The sequence below is a fragment of the Oncorhynchus masou genome, chromosome 13, assembly GCF_036934945.1.
Source record: "Oncorhynchus masou masou isolate Uvic2021 chromosome 13, UVic_Omas_1.1, whole genome shotgun sequence".
Lineage (NCBI taxonomy): Eukaryota > Metazoa > Chordata > Actinopteri > Salmoniformes > Salmonidae > Oncorhynchus > Oncorhynchus masou.
The window spans coordinates 83,296,378-83,313,065 of NC_088224.1; the positions used below are offsets into that span (position 1 = coordinate 83,296,378).

General features: G+C 42.8%; 1 protein-coding gene across 2 annotated transcripts in view; it reads right to left on the reverse strand.

Annotated features, from left to right (window-relative positions):
- Positions 1-494: 494 nt before the first annotated feature.
- The window catches only part of LOC135553142 (glutamate receptor 4-like), a 110,268-nt gene continuing 94,074 nt past the window's right edge, over positions 495-16,688 (reverse strand). For both annotated transcript variants that reach the window (XM_064985285.1, XM_064985284.1), the window contains 6 exons: positions 16,177-16,344; positions 16,001-16,105; positions 15,796-15,906; positions 4,834-5,040; positions 763-978; positions 495-659 (listed from right to left, as the gene is read on the reverse strand). In XM_064985285.1, the coding sequence (XP_064841357.1) occupies positions 495-659; positions 763-978; positions 4,834-5,040; positions 15,796-15,906; positions 16,001-16,105; positions 16,177-16,344 (972 nt within the window). The remainder of the gene's footprint in view (positions 660-762; positions 979-4,833; positions 5,041-15,795; positions 15,907-16,000; positions 16,106-16,176; positions 16,345-16,688) is intronic.

A 16,688-nucleotide genomic window follows, 5' to 3' on the forward strand; every position in this document is an offset into this window, starting at 1 on the left:
TCTCTCTCTCTCTCTCTCTCTCTCTGATGTTCTCCCTAAAGGTATGTGGATGGTGGACATTAATATTTCACTAAACTGCATTCTGAGGTTATCAATAATAAAATGCTATATTCTTATAAATATTCTAAAAATAAAGCATGACTTTTTCCCCGTTGAAGCATTAAAGTTTAATATGCAGCAACCGCCAATCTCCCACACAAAATGAAGGCTGACCAAGGGGTCATACTTAGTGTGCTGTTGTGTGTGTGTGTTTCTTTGACACATCTTTCGCTCCCCTCTCACACTGGACACCAGTGTATGTCACAATAGTACAATAGAGAGAGGCTGTCTGACACTGAGTCAACTGGTTGGGATCACAACACTCAGTATGACCAACAGTTTCTGACACAGGACAAAGGCACTCTGTCATTAGAGACAGATGGGTTGGCAGACACACAGACAAGCACTCATACACATGCACCCATACACAATCGCACACACATATACACACACACTCACCGTGGTGAGATGTCGCAGCCCTGCTGCATGAAGGCCCCCAGTGAGAACCAGAGTGAATTGAAGATGCCAAACTCATTGGGTGGCTGGTCAGTGGGGCCTGGCTCAGTAGAGCCTTCCTCTGGCTCCTCTGCATGCCACTCATATGGACTGAAGCGACTCACCTGGGGACAGAGGAAAGGGGGCTGGTTACAAGGTGTCCAGGCTTTTATTCTAGCCCAGCTCTACACAGCTGATTCAACTGATTGTGGTCACACACACACTCACCAGAAACAGCACCACACTGACCCCTATGTAAGCGAAGACGATGCACATCCAGATCTCGTAGGCCAGAGGGTCCAGGAAGGAGAACACTCCAGGTTTAGACTTCTGGGGCTTCTTGATCATGATGGAGATCCCCAAGGACATGAAGGGCTTCGAGAAGTCTATCACCTCCTCACGTACCAGGGTTATAGTCAGAGGGGCGACCGCTATCTCTGCTTTCTATAGGACGGGGGGAAGGGGCGGGGGAGGGGTAGAGAGAAGGAGAGTCAGGGACGGGAGAGAGGGGGAGAGATTGGGAGGGAGAGCGGGGGAAGGAGACAGAAAATCATTCATAAAGGCCAGACACAGGAAACCAGAATACAAATCAACCATCAAGGTCTGTCTTCCAATCCACAACATACACCAGGGAGAAAACTTCCCAATTTTAGTGCTGCAACAATTCACCTTGGATTCATATAATCAACAATACGGTACCTAATACATGCATTTTCCCCACAATAGAAGAAATAGTATGAGAGAATTAAGAAATAGACAAAGGGAACAATAGAGAGATGAAGAGAGAGAAACAGAGTGTGTGTCAGAGAGAGAGAGAGAGAGAGAGAAGAGAGAAATATATATAGAGAGAAAGTGAGAGAGAAGAGTGAGAGAGGGAAAAGTAAGAGAGTGAGAGAGAGAGAGAGAGAGAGAGAGAGAGAGAGAGAGAAAGTTAGAGAGTGAGAGAGGGAGAAAGTAAGAGAGCGAGAGAGAGAGAGAGAGAGAGAGGGAGGAGAAAGTAAGAGAGCGAGAGAGAGAGAGAGGGAGATAGTAAGAGAGTGAAAGTAAGAGAGCGCGAGAGAGAGAGAGAGAGAGAGTGAGAAAGTAAGAGAGATAGAGAGAGAGAGAGAGAGAGAGAGAGAGAGAGAGGGAGAAAGTAAGAGAGCGAGAGAGAGAGAGGGGAGAAAGTAAGAGAGCGAAAGTAAGAGAGCGAAAGTAAGAGAGAGAGAGAGAGAGAGAGAGAGAGTGAGAAAGTAAGAGAGCTAGAGAGAGAGAGAGAGGGAAAGAGGATGAGGGACAGATAAATACATTATCTCCCCTCAGCTGGAACAGATCAATGATTGGACACGACTGGGAATGTTTAGAATTATTCAAAGCGAATGAATTCTGTGACTGGTAATGACTCATTCTGTAAAATGTGCTTACGGAGCGAGAACACACATTCATGTACAGTCACTGGAGTAGAACACACACACACACAAACACACACACACACACACACACACACACACACACACACACACACACACACACACACACACACACACACACACACACACACACACACACACACACACACACACACACACACACACACACACACACACACACACACACACACACACACACACACACACACACACACACACACACACACACACACACACACACACACACACACACACACAGTCAGAGAGAAGCCTGACTTTCGAAAATGTACAGAGTAGATTAGTCATCGACTGATTACAGTCACTATTCCAATGTGTCTACTGGCAGGCAGCTGGAGAAAATATGACTGAATCCTGGGAGGAATTAAGCACAGTGGACGAGAGAGAAAATCAAGCAGCAGTCTAGAGCTATTATTTAGATAGGGGTCAGAGACAAAGCCGGGACAGGGGTCAGGGGTTAGATGTTTCCAAAGTGAAAGCCAGCAAGGGTACAGTAGACACAATACTTTCAAGTTTCAAGTTTTAATGTCACATGCACAACTATTCAGTGAAATGCTTTTCTTGCCGCTCTAAACCCAACAATGTGGTAATCAATAACATTGTGATAAAAAAATTAACAAGGTAGAACAAAAAACACGAGATATAAAAATAGGAAATAAGAAGAACAATAAAGTAAGTAATATTAGAGTTCATACAAGGACATCAGTCAACTGAATAAATGCATTAGGCCCTAAACTATGGATTTCACATGACTGGGAAGACAGATATGCATCTGTTGGTCACAGATAAAAGAAAGAAGTGGATCCTTAAAAAGAACCTTAAAAGAAAGAAGTGGATGAGAAAAGCAGTCAGTATCTGGTGTGACAACCATTTGCCTCATTCAGCACGGCATCTCTCCTTTGCATAGAGTGGATCAGGCTGTTGATTGTGACCTGTGGAATAAATGTCCCACTGCTCTTCAATGGCTGTGTGAAGTTGCTGGATATTGTCGGGAACTGGAACAGGCTGTCATACACATTCTTTCCGGGAGCATTCCAAACATGCTCAATGGGTGACATGTCTGGTGATTATGCAGGCCAATGTAAGAACTTTGATATTTCCAGCTTCCAGGAATTGTGTTCAGATCCTTGCGAAATGGGGCCGTGCATTATCATACTGCACCATAAGGTGATGGCGGTGGATGAATGGCACGACAATGTGCCTCAGGATGTCTTCACTGTATCTCTATGCATTCAAATTACCATCGATAAAATGCAATTGTGTTTGTTGTACGTAGCTTATGTCTGTCCATACCATAACCCCAGCATGGGGCACTGTTCACTAACGTTGACATCAGTAAACCGTTCGCCACATGATGCCATACGTCTTCCATCTGCCCGGTACAGTTGAAACCGGGATTCATCCATGAAAAGCACACTTCTCCAGCGTGCCACTGGCCATTGAAGGTGACCATTCCCCACTGAAGTCGGGTATGAGGCCGAACTGCAGTCAGGTCAACACCCTGGGGAAGAGCAATATGCAGATGAGCTTCCCTGAGATGCTTTCTGACACTTTGTGAAGACATTCTTCAGTTGTACAAATCCACAGTTTCATCAGCTGGTGGCTGGTCTCAGACGATCCTGCAGGTGAAGAAGCCGGATGTGGAGGTTCTGGGCTGGCGTGGTTACACGTGGTCTGCGGTTGTGACCACGGTTTGGACATTCTGCCAAATTCTCTAAAACAACGTTGGAGGAAGCTTATGATAGATACATTAACATTAATTTCTGCACATTTTACAGTGGCCTTTTACTGTCATCAGCACAAGGTGTGTAATGATCATGCTGTGAAATCAGCTCTTGATATGCCACATCTGTGGATTTATTATCTCCGTAAAGTAGAAATGCTCACTAACAGGGAATTAAACAAATTTGTGCACAACATTTGAGAGAAATAAGCTTTTTGTGTGTGTAAATCATTTCTGGGATCTTTTATTTCAGCTAATGAAACATGGGACCAACACTTTACATGTTACATGTATATTTTTGTTCCGTATATATACACAGGGTCAGTTCCAGTACCATATTTTCAATGCACCGGGATATTGGATAGATAGTTTACCACCCTTGGGTTAGATAACTATGTTAAATAATAACTAGTCTGAGAGGTCATGATCCCAGTTTGTGTTATTTAGGACAGTGTTTCTTTATCCTGGTCCTGGAGACCCAGAGTGCACATTATAGATTTTGGCCTAGCATTACAGACCTGATTCCACAAATGAAAGGTTTGATGATGAGTTGAATAGTGGAATCAGGTGTGTAGTGATTGGGTAAAAGCATAATGTATCCCTTTGGGTCCCCAGGACCAGGATTAGAAACACTGCTTTAGGCACATCTCCTGGATAATAGGGGTGCTGAGGGTGCTGCAGTCCCTGATGAATTCAAATGTAAAAAATAATAATAATACAATTTAAAAAATGGGCTGAAATGTCTTGTCTGTCTAATTAAAAAGTACCATGACAGTATCTAACAATATAGATTAACTTTGTTTAATAGGATCGAACTATCCTCAGTAGAACTACATCAAACTCCAAGATAAGATGAAAGGAACTAAAAGTAACAATTTCCAAACATCACTCCTTCCCATCCTCCCTCCATCCTTACCCCATAGACCATTTCTCCCACCCTCCATCCATTCCTCCCTCCCTCCATCCCCTTCCTCCCTCCATCCTTACTCCATAGACCAGTTCTCCCACCATGCCATTCCTCTCTCCATCCTTACCCCAAAGACCAGTTCTTCCACCATGCCATTCCTCCCTCCATCCTTACCCCATAGACCAGTTCTCCCACCATGCCATTCCTCCCTCCCTCCATCCCCTTCCTCTCTCCATCCTTACCCCATAGACCAGTTCTCCCACCATGCCATTCCAGATCTTGGTCTCGGGGTCTCTGGCTCCGTACTTGCCGTCAGGGACGATGGCGATCTTGTACTTGATGCCGATGTGTTTGGCGATCTCTGAGGCCAAGTCCACGCAGTAGCCCTCGAACTGGTCATTCCCCTCAAACATCTCCCAGTTCTTCTTCAGCATCACATAAGGACCCTCCTACACCCACAAACACACCAATCAGAGACAGAGAGGGGGGCGCTGGGAGGTCAAACTGACCAATCAACTCACATTGACCACTGACCAACAAATCAGGGACTTCTGGAGTGGGAGGAGCTTTTTGGAATGGCATGCAGCCAGAGCCACAGCCTCCACTGGATGACAGGATTGCATTGATGGAAACAGGAGAGACATTTTATGGCAACCAAAGAACATTTTAAAAGGCCACTGTGTGATGAGCAGTGTGTTGCAGTGGCTTGCAAAATTATTCAACACCTTGGCATTTTTCCTATTTTGTTGCCTGACAACCTGGAATTAAAATGGATTTTTAGGGGTTTGTCTCATTTGATTAACACAACATGCCTACCACTTTGATGATGCTAAATATTTTTTATTGTGAAACAAACAAGAAATAAGAAAAAAACAGAAAACTTGAGCGTGCATAACTATTCAACCCCAAAAGTCAATACTTTCTAGAGCCACCTTTTACAGCAATTACAGCTGCAAGTCTCTTTGGGTATGTCTCTATAAGCTTGGCACATCTAGCCACTACATTTTTGCCCATTAATTATGGCAAAACTGCTCCAGCTACTTCAAGTTGGATGGGTTCTGCTGGGGTACAGCAATCTTTAAGTCATACCACAGATTCTCCATTGGATTGAGGTCTGGGCTTTGACTAGGCCATTCCAAAACATTTAAATGTTTCCCCTTAAACCACTTGAGTTTTGCTTTAGCAGTATGCTTAGGGTCATTGTCCTGCTGGAAGGTGAACCTCTGTCCCAGTCTCAAATCTCTGGAAGACTGAAACAGGTTTCCCTCAAGAATTTCCCTGTTTTTAGCGCCACCCATCATTCCTTCAATTCTGACCAGTTTCCCAGTCCCTGCTGGTGAAAAACATCCCCACAGCATGATTCTGGTGTCTTGGGGTGATGAGAAGTGTTGGGTTTGCGCCAGACATAGTGTTTTCCTTGATGGCCAAAAAGCGCAATTTTAGTCTCATCTGACCAGAGTACCTTCTTCCATATGTTTGGGGGTCTACCACATGCCTTTTGGCGAACACAAAACATGTTTGCAATGGCTTTTTTTCTGGCCACTCTTCTGTAAAGCCCAGCTCTGTGGAGTGTACAGCTTAAAGTGGTCCCATGGACTGATACTCCAATCTCTGCTGTGGAGCTTTGCAGCTCTTTCAGGATTATCTTCGGTCTCTTTGTTGCCTCTCTGATCAATACCCTCCTGCCTGGTCCGTGAGTTTTGGTGGGCATCCCTCTTTTGGCAGGTTTGTTGTGGTGCCATATTCCTTCCATTGTTTAATAATGGATTTAATTGGGCTCCGTTGGGTTGTTCAATGTATCTGATGTTTTTTCTAACCCAACCCCTGATCTGTACTTCTCCACAACTCTGTCCCTGACCTGTTTGTAGAGCTCTGTGGTCTTCATGGTGCCGCTTGCTTGATGGTGCCCCTTGCTTAGTGGTGTTGCAGACTCTGGGGCCTTTCAGAACAGGTGTATATATATGGAGATCATGTGACAAATTTATTTTGATAGAGGTTAGGTTATCCAGTTTAGCCTTCTGGCCTACTCTACGTGACAACACGTTTTCATTTATGATGTTAATTTACAAATGAAATGGATACATTTCAGAGACTCCATCCCGGCTCACCATGTGACCTGCCAGAATAAAGCGCACGGGTAAATAGGTCACATTAAATGAAACATTAAATTATTGCAAATTTAAAAATGTTGGGGAAATACAAATGCATAACATCTTTAGAGGTTATCAGTTGATGTTGTATCAGTTGTATCAGTTACACGTTGACATTGTATCAGTCGCATGTTGACGTTGTATCAGTTACATGTTGATGTTGTATCAGTTACATGTTGATGTTGTATCAGTTACATGTTGATGTTGTATCAGTTACATGTTGATGTTGTATCAGTTACATGTTGACGTTGTATCAGTTACATGTTGACGTTGTATCAGTTACATGTTGACGTTGTATCAGTTACATGTTGACGTATCAGATACATGTTGATGTTGTATCAGTTACATGTTGACGTTGTATCAGTTACATGTTGACGTATCAGTTACATGTTGACGTTGTATCAGTTACATGTTGACGTTGTATCAGTTACATGTTGACGTTGTATCAGTTACATGTTGACGTATCAGTTACATGTTGACGTTGTATCAGTTACATGTTGATGTTGTATCAGTTACATGTTGATGTTGTATCAGTTACATGTTGACGTATCAGTTACATGTTGACGTATCAGTTACATGTTGATGTTGTATCAGTTACATGTTGACGTTGTATCATTTACATGTTGACGTTGTATCAGTTACATGTTGACGTTGTATCATTTACATGTTGATGTTGTATCAGTTACATGTTGACGTTGTATCAGTTACATGTTGACGTATCAGTTACATGTTGACGTTGTATCAGTTACATGTTGACGTATCAGTTACATGTTGATGTTGTATCAGTTACATGTTGATGTTGTATCAGTTACATGTTGACGTTGTATCAGTTACATGTTGACGTTGTATCAGTCACACGTTGACGTTGTATCAGTTAATGTACATGCCATATCTATAATAATATTACAGTAGTCGTATCTGTCACATACCATTGGTCTAGAATGATATCACAAAAGAACCAACTCTTATGGCATATTGGACTATGTCCTAACTTGAGGTTTGTATACTGTAACTCAATGTAAATGGGAGAGTTGTGTGAATATCAGATTTACTCACATGGATCTCAAGCCTTACAGGAATATACTTGCATTAATCAAGTATCTAAACATCAATAAATTTCCATTATCTTAACGCATATGTCACGAATAGTACCGATGTTGGCTCCCCTTCTGGTTCAGGTGGCGCTCGGCGGTCGTCGTCGCCGGTCTACTAGCTGCCACCGATCCTTTGTTCTGTGTTCGTTTGTTTTTGTCTAATTGGTTTCACCTGTTCCTTGTTTGGTTTTTAGGGTGGCGTTATTTAAGTTTGTTTAGCCCGCTTCTGTTTGTGCGGGCTTGTTCTACTGTAATTGTGAGAGGTGTTAGTATTTTGTGTTGGGTTTTTACGCTGTCCTAGTATTTTACCAAAGGGTACTATTTGTTTTATAGTTACGCCTGTGTTGGGTATATACTATGTTGTTCTTTTGATTTTGGACATTAAAGCGTGTTTTTTCCCGCATCCTTTGCTCTCTGCGCCTGACTCCACACACACTCACTCATTGAGCGTTACAACATAATCTTGTCACATGTACATGTTGTCCAAGCATCAAAGCAGATGTCTTTTTCTAAACCTCGTTATCATACACACATCAGCAGCCCCCTGAGATCTCTCTCTCTCTCCAATAACTCAAAATGAATCACTCTTAATGAAGTCACGAACTCAAACATAGCAGTGCTGCTCCAACCGTCAGACCTACAGTTTAAGTCGTAAGTTTACATACACTTAGGTTGGAGTTATTAAAACTCATTTTTCAACCACTACACAAATGTCTTGTCAACAAACTATAGTTTTGGAAAGTCGGTTAGGACATCTACTTTGTGCATGACACAAATAATTTTTCCAACAATTGTATACAGACAGATTATTTCACTTATAATTCACTGTATCACAATTCCAGTGTGTCAGAAGTTTACATACACTAAGTTGACTGTGCCTTTAAACAGCTTGGAAAATTCCAGAAAATGATGTCACGGCTTTAGAAGCTTCTGATAGGCTAATTGACATAATTTGAGTCAATTGGAGGTGAACCTGTGGACGTATTTCAAGGTATACCTTCAAACCCAGTGCCTCTTTGCTTGACACCATGGGAAAATCAAAAGAATTCAGCCAAGACCTCAGAAAAACAATTGTAGACCTCCACAAGACTGCTTCATCCTTGGGAGCAATTTCCAAATGCCTGAAGGTACCACGTTCATCTGTACAATAGTACACCAAGTATAAACACCATGGGACCACTCAGCCATCATACCGCTCAGGAAGGAGGCAGCGTTCTGTGTCCTAGAGATTAATGTACTTTGGTGCGAAAAGTGCAAATCAAACCCAGAACAACAGCAAAGGACCTTGTGAAGATGCTGGAGGAAAGAGGTTCAAAAGTACCTATATCCACAGCAAAACAAGTCCTATATCGACAACCTGAAAAGCCGCTTAGCAAAGAAGAAGCCACTGCTCCAAAACCGCCATAAAAAAAGCCAGACCACGGTTTGCAACTGCACATGGGGACAACGATCGTACTTTTTACTTTTTGGAGAAATGTCCTCTGGTCTGATGAAACAAAAATAGAACTGTTTGGCCATAATGACCATTGAAATGTTTGGAGGAAAAAGGTGGAGGCTTGCTAGCCGAAGAACACCATCCCAACCATGAAGCACGGGGTGGCCGCTTCATGTCCTGTGGGTGCTTTGCTGCAGGAGGGACTGGTGCACTTCACAAAATAGATGGCATCATGAGAAGGAACATTTTGTGGATATATTGAAGCAACATCTCAAGACATCTGTCAGGAAGTTAAAGCTTGGTCGCAAATGGGTCTTCCAAATGGACAATGACTCCAAGCATACTTCCAAAGTTGTGGCAAAATGGCTTAAGGACAACAAAGTCAAGGTATTGGAATGGCCATCACAAAGCCCTGACCTCAATCCTATAGAGAATTTGTGAGCAGAACTGAAAAGGTGTGTGAGAGCAAAGAGGCCTACAAACCTGACTCTGTTCCCACTTATTGTGGGAAGCTTGTGGAAGGCTACCCAAAATGTGTGACCCAAGTTAATCAATTTAATTAAAGGCAATGCTACCAAATATTAATTGAGTGTGTGTAAACTTCTGACCCAAGGGGGATGCGATGGGAAAAACCCCTGAAATAAATCATTCTCACTACTATTATTCTCACATTCTTAAAATAAAGTGGTGATCCTAACTGACCTATGACTGGGAATTTTTACTCAGATTAATTAAATGTCAGGAACTGTGAAAAACTGAGTTTAAATATATTTGGCTAAGGTGTACGTAAATTCCGACTTCAACTGTAGGTCTTAACGGCATAGACAACACTAAAATCATATCTCATCAACAATCTAAACCCGAGATGAGTTCATATTCCACGCCATCTGTTGTGAACATGTTATTCTATTTTATTAGATGGTACAAAATTGCCGATCTTAAAATGGAATTCTGATCTACTGTACTGTACTGTACTGTACTGTATATGAGGATCTAGAGAACAGATGGTGTAGATAGAACATGGGCTCAGCTAGATTTTGGTCTACTTATGACTTTGGATAAGTCTCTTCTTGGCCTCACTTTTCTGAAAATATTAGCATATTAAAAGGGCAACAGTTTGACATCAGAATAGGTGACTTTGTAGAGTGTTTAGCAGTGATAGTATACACACACACAAACACACAAACCGCTTGGGGTTTTGCCAACAGTGGATTATTTCATGTTTAAACCCCTTATAGTTTTGTTATCAGTTTGTCGCAGACTCTTTTGTCACAGTGTGTTTGTGTGTGTGTTATTGCGTTGTGTTTAGTCTCGGTGCAGGTGCATGGAGGGATATTGGGCAAGTGAAGTTTTTCTCTGATGCTGAATACCTTGTCAGATGTCTTACATGAGGATGTGGGAAGAGGGAGAGAGGAAAGGAGGGAGGAATGACAGGGCTGAGAGAGTGTAGAGACGGCAAGAGAGAGGGTGGTTTTATGGAGAGAAGAGAGAGAGTGGAACGACAGGGCTGAGAGAGTGTAGAGACGGCAAGAGAGAGGGTGGTTTTATGGAGAGAAGAGAGAGAGTGGAACGACAGGGCTGAGAGAGAGAGAGCGAAAGAGAGAGAGAGAGAGAGAGAGAGAGAGAGAAGGAGAGAAAGAGAGAAAGAGAGAGAAGAGAAGCTTTAGTGGTGAAGGGTTCAGGTAGATAAGACATGAAACAGTGGAACATCAGCAGAGAAACCAGAAGAGAGCTCCTAAACAGGGTTGGGGGCCAATTCCATTTCAATTTAGGAGGTACACTGAAATTCCAATTTCAATCATTTTCAATTAGAAAAATGTAGAATTGGAATTTAATTTACTTTATGAATTGGCCAGAATAAAAAATGGAACTGAGCGCAACCCTGAGCTTAATTATGCAGCCAGCCAATACAATATCCAGTACAACATAATACGTTAACCAGAGTTCCTGAAACTTCAACATCAGGGACAACAGACTAGCTGCAGATGCATCTACAGTTCCTTGCAAAAGTATTCACCCCCCTTGGCGTTTTTCCTATTTTGATGCATTACAACCTGTAATTTAAATGGATTTTTATTAGTATTTCATGTAATGGACATACACAAAATACCTCAACTTGGTGAAGTGAAATTGAAAAAATAACTTGTTTCAAAAGATTCTACAAAAATAAGAAATGCAAAAGTGGTGCGTGCATATGTATTCTCCCCCTTTAATATGAAGACCATAAATAAGATCTGGTGCAAACGATTACCTTCAGTCACATAAATAGTTAAATAATTTCAATCTAAATGTCTAATCTAATAATGCAATCTAAGTGTCACATGATCTGTCACATGATCTCCGTATATACAGTATACACCTGTTCTGAAAGGCCCCAGAGTCTGCAACACCACTCAGCAAGGGGCACCATCAAGCAAGTGGCACCATCAAGACCAAGGAGCTCTCCAAACAGGTCAGGGACAGGGTTGGGTTATAAAAAAATGTCAGAAGCTTTGAACATCCCACGGAGCACCATTAACTTCTTGAGTGTAGGAGGCAGTATTTTCGTTTTTGGCTAAAAAAACGTACCCATTTGAAACTGCCTATTTCCCAGGCCCAGAAAATAGAATATGCATATAATTGTCAGATTAGGTGTCACGATCGTTGTAAGAAGCGGACCAAAGCGCAGCGTGGTGTGAATGCATCATTTAATAGATGACAAAAAAACACAAAGTAAACTGTACAAAAACAAAACCAATAACGACAGTGAAGCTATCATAAGAACTGTGCTGACACAAGCAACTAACATAGACAATCACCCACAAACAAACAGTGAAACCCAGGCTACCTAAGTATGATTCTCAATCAGAGACAACCAATGACACCTGCCTCTGAGAACCATACTAGGCCGAAACATAGAAATCCCCAAAATCATAGAAAAACAAACATAGACTGCTCACCCCAACTCACGCCCTGACCATACTAAATAATAACAAAACAAAGGAAATAAAGGTCAGAACATGACATTAGGATAGAAAACACTCTAAAGTTTCCAAAACTGTCAAAATACTGTCTGTGAGTATAACAGAACTGATATTGCAGGCGAAAACCTGAGGAAAATCCGACAAGGAAGTGCTGTTTTTCCTGAAAGCTCTCTGTTTCCTTGGATGCCTTGCCTCCATTTAAAGGAATATCAACCAGATTCCTTTTTTCCAATGGCTTCCCCAAGCTGTGAACAGTCTTTAGACATAGCTTCAGGCTTTTATTTTGAAAAATGAGCGAAAGAACCCATCGCGTCAGTGGATGGCTGGGTGCCGGCAGAGTTTTTAATATGCAACAGCCATTTTTCTCTCTCACCTATGGAAGAAGCTACATTCCAGGTGACATATTATCAATTCTATATATTGTAAAAACAACCTGAGGATTGATTATAAAAAAACGTTTGACATGTTTCTACGACCATTTCGGATACTATTTGGAATTTTCGTCTGCGATGTCGTGACCGCTCGAGCCTGTGGATTTCTGAACATAATGCACCAAACGAATGGAGGTATTTTGGATATAAAAATTATCTTTTTGGAACAAAAGGAACATTTCTTGTGTAACTGGGAGTCTCGTGAGTGCAAATATCCGAAGATCATCAAAGGTAAGCGATTTAATTGATTGCTTTTCTGACTTTCGTGACCAATCTACTTGGCTGCTAGCTGTTTGTAATATTTTGTCTACTGAGAGAGATGTTCTTACATTAACGCTTGGTATGCTTTCGCCGAAAAGCTTTATTGAAATGTGACACGCCAGGTGGATTAACAACAAGCTAAGCTGTGTTTTGCTATATTGCACTTGTGATATTTTTTGTAGTTGAATTTGAATTTCGCGCTCTGCATTTCAGCGGATATTGCTGAAAATGATCCCGGTAACGTGATGGGTGCACCAAGAAGTGGTGAAAGAAAACAAACCTGCCAAGAGAGGGCCACCCACAAAAACTCACGGACCAGGCAAGGAGGGCATTAATTAGAGGCAACAAAGTGACCAAAGAAACCCTGAAGGAGCTGGAAAGCTCCACAGTGGAGATTGGAGTATCTGTCCATAGGACCACTTTAAGCCCTACACAGAGCTGGTCTTTATGGAAGAGTGGCCAGGAAAAAGACATTACTTGAAGAAAAAAATAAGCAGACACGTTTGGTGTTCGCCAAAAGGCACGTGGGAGACTCCTCAAATTTATGGAAGATGGTACTCTGGTCAAATAACTAAATACAGGGAAATTCTCGAGGGAAACCTGAGACTGGGACGGGGTTCACCTTCCAGCAGGACAATGACCCTAAGCATTTTGCTAAAGCAACACTCAAGTGATTTGAGACAGGGGGCAGTATTTTCACATCTGGATGAAATGCATGCCCAAATTCAACTGCCTGCTACTCATCTCCAGAAGATAAGATATGCATATCATTAGTAGATCTGGATAGAAAACACTCTGAAGTTTCTAAAACAGTTTGAATCATGTCTGTGAGTATAACAGAACTTATTTAGCAGGTGAAACCCCGAGGACAAACCATTCAGATTATTTTTTTGAGGTCACTCTCTTTTCAATGAGGTTTCATTGGGAATCCAGATTTCTAAGGGACCTTCTTGAAGTTCCTATCACTTCCACTGGATGTCAACAGTCTTTAGAAATTGGTTGATGTTATTCCTTTGTGTAATGAAGAAGTAGGGCCATCTTGAACGAAGGTCACTTGAAGTGTACTGTTAGATATAGGCGCGTGACCAGAAAGCTTGCTACAGTTTGTTTTTCTCCTGTATTGAACACAGATCATTCCGTCTTCAATTTTATCAATTATTTACGTAAAAAAAAATACGTATAGTCGTATTACAAAAGTAGTTTGAAATGTTTTGGCAAAGTTTACAGGTAACTTTTGAGATATTTTGTAGTCACGTTGCACAAGTTCAAACCGGTGTTTTTCTGGATCAAACGCGGCAAATAAATGGACATTTTGGATATATATTGACGGAATTAATCGAACAAAAGGACTATTTGTGATGTTTATGGGACATATTGGAGTGCCAACAAAAGAAATTTGTCAAAGGTAAGGCATAAATTATATTGTTATTTCTGCGTTTTGTGTTGCGCCTGCAGGGTTAAAATATGGTTTCTCTCTTTGTTCACGGAGGTGCTATCCTCAGATAATAGCATTGTTTGCTTTCGCGAAAAGCCTTTTGGAATCTGATATGTTGGCTGGATTCACAACAAGTGTAGCTTTAGTCTCATTGGCTCTGTCTGTCAGTGTGAGTCCTTCTGTGAGTCCATCTCCCGTCTGTCTGTGTTTCTGTCTGTACTGTAAGTCTTCAGTGTCGAGGCAGAGGCTTCCTCGTCAGTGGTTGTAAAGAGGAGGAGGTGGCTGAGGTAACATTAGCCATGGCCATCTGACAGGGGCATAGATCATCCAGAGAGATAAGGAGGGAGAGGGGGAGGGAAGGAGAGAGAGGGTGGGAGAGAGAGGGAGAGGGGGAGGGAGGAAGAGAGAGAAAGAGGGAGGGAGGGAGGGAGGGAGGGAGGGAGGGAGGGAGGGAGGGAGGGAGGGGAGGGAGGGAGGGAGGGAGGGAGGGAGGGAGGGAGAAAAAGGAAGAGGGAGGAAAATATCGAGGGGGGGGGAAGAGAGAGGGAGAGGTAGGGAGAGAGAGGTAGAAAGAGGGGGAGGGAGGGAAAGAAAGAAAGAGGGAGTGGGAGGAAGAGAGAGAAAGCGGTAGAAGGGGAGGGAGGGAGAGAGAGAAAGCATTAGAAGGGGAGGGAGGGAGAGAGAGAAAGAGGTAGAAGGGGAGGGAGGGAGAGAGAGAAAGAGGTAGAAGGGGAGGGAGGGAGAGAGAGAAAGAGGGAGAAGGGAGAAGGGAGAGAGAGAAAGAGGTAGAAGGCAAGAGAGGGAGAGAGAGAAAGAGGTAGAAGGTGAGAGAGGGAGAGAGAGAAAGAGGGAGAGAGAGAGGTAGAAGGGGAGAAGGGGGAAGAGAGAGAAAGAGGGAGAGAGTGACGTCCATAGAGAGAAGGGGGACAGACATGGTAAAAGGCAAAAGGACTAAAACTCCTCTCTCTTTCACACTTGACAGATGACGTCAACAAAAACCAAATCAATATAAAGACAACCTGCCAGTGACAAGTCTGATTCCTCTCTTACAGTCCCCTACTCTCTCCTCCCTCACTATGACCTGGTACTGCTACAATACCCTTAGGGACACTGAGATACACACTGGTGTCACTACCAGCTCTGACCACAAGAGGCCCTGTGGGCCCTCTGCTCTCTAATTCAATGTGGGTGCATCTCAACAGCACAACAGATCCTCCTCTCCGTCATCTGTACTGATTTGAGAAAACAGCGTAGTCGATTCCTACAGAACATTGACTTTCCACCTTTCAAGTTGTTTAATATCAGTACAGATGGACAGGAGTTGAGGACAGGAGTTGAGGACTTGCCTAAAAATTAAATTAGGAAGCCGTTTTAGACTGTTGGGATGCATCTTCTGTGTGATTGAGAAAGGAGAGGAGGCAGAGGAGTACATTACCATGATAGTTGTCACGACGACTGTCCTGTTCTCAATGTTTGTGCTGTCGTTAGACAACAGCACCTCACTCTGGACCAGAACCAGTTTGTCAATGTCGTTCCAGTAGCCAATCTGAGAGAGGAAAGGGAGAGGTGAAAACTAGACAAAACTGCATTTTCATAAAGCCCAAATAATATCTCCGACATGCCTGTGTGTCTATTCCTACCCGTTGTGGTCCATTGCTCTTCAGTTCAAACATGTCCATGGTGTAGTTGACTCTGCGGCCGTAGTGGTCAAACTGGATATTACCTGTTAGACCCTGGATACGCACCTGGAGACAGGACAACAGAGAACACAGGTCAGAACAAAGAACAATAAGGAACACAAAGGACCAAAGAATACCTGTTTGAGTGTGCGTTCCATGTCTATGCCCTGGTTCCAGGGAGCAGCTGGGTTGGCCAGACAGTCTCCAGCATTTCCTCTACGGGAGATGTCTATCTTCTGACGACGCAGGTTCCTGAAGGCCTCGGCCATCACCAACACCCCATCATATGTCAGAGACGAGGTGTACTGGGGAGAGAGGAGAGAGGAAGAGGAGGAAAAGGAGGAGGGAGAAAGAGTATTTTAGATGATTTTACATCAACAGCGTAGAGCTTTTAACAGACATGATGATGCCTGTTTTAGGAATCAGGAAATGCCTGTTTCATGCTATGGGTTCCTCTCTTGACAAAACACTGGATTAGTTATGTACAAAATAAGTCCCATCTATGTGAATGAATGGATCCCCATGAGACCCATCTGCGGCAGTAAGATCATGATTTGAGAGATGAGGAGGTCTTCAGAGGAGGCTTATCTGAATGACAGCTCTGTAACAGGTAAGACACATAGCAGTATGGAGGTATTCACACACACAG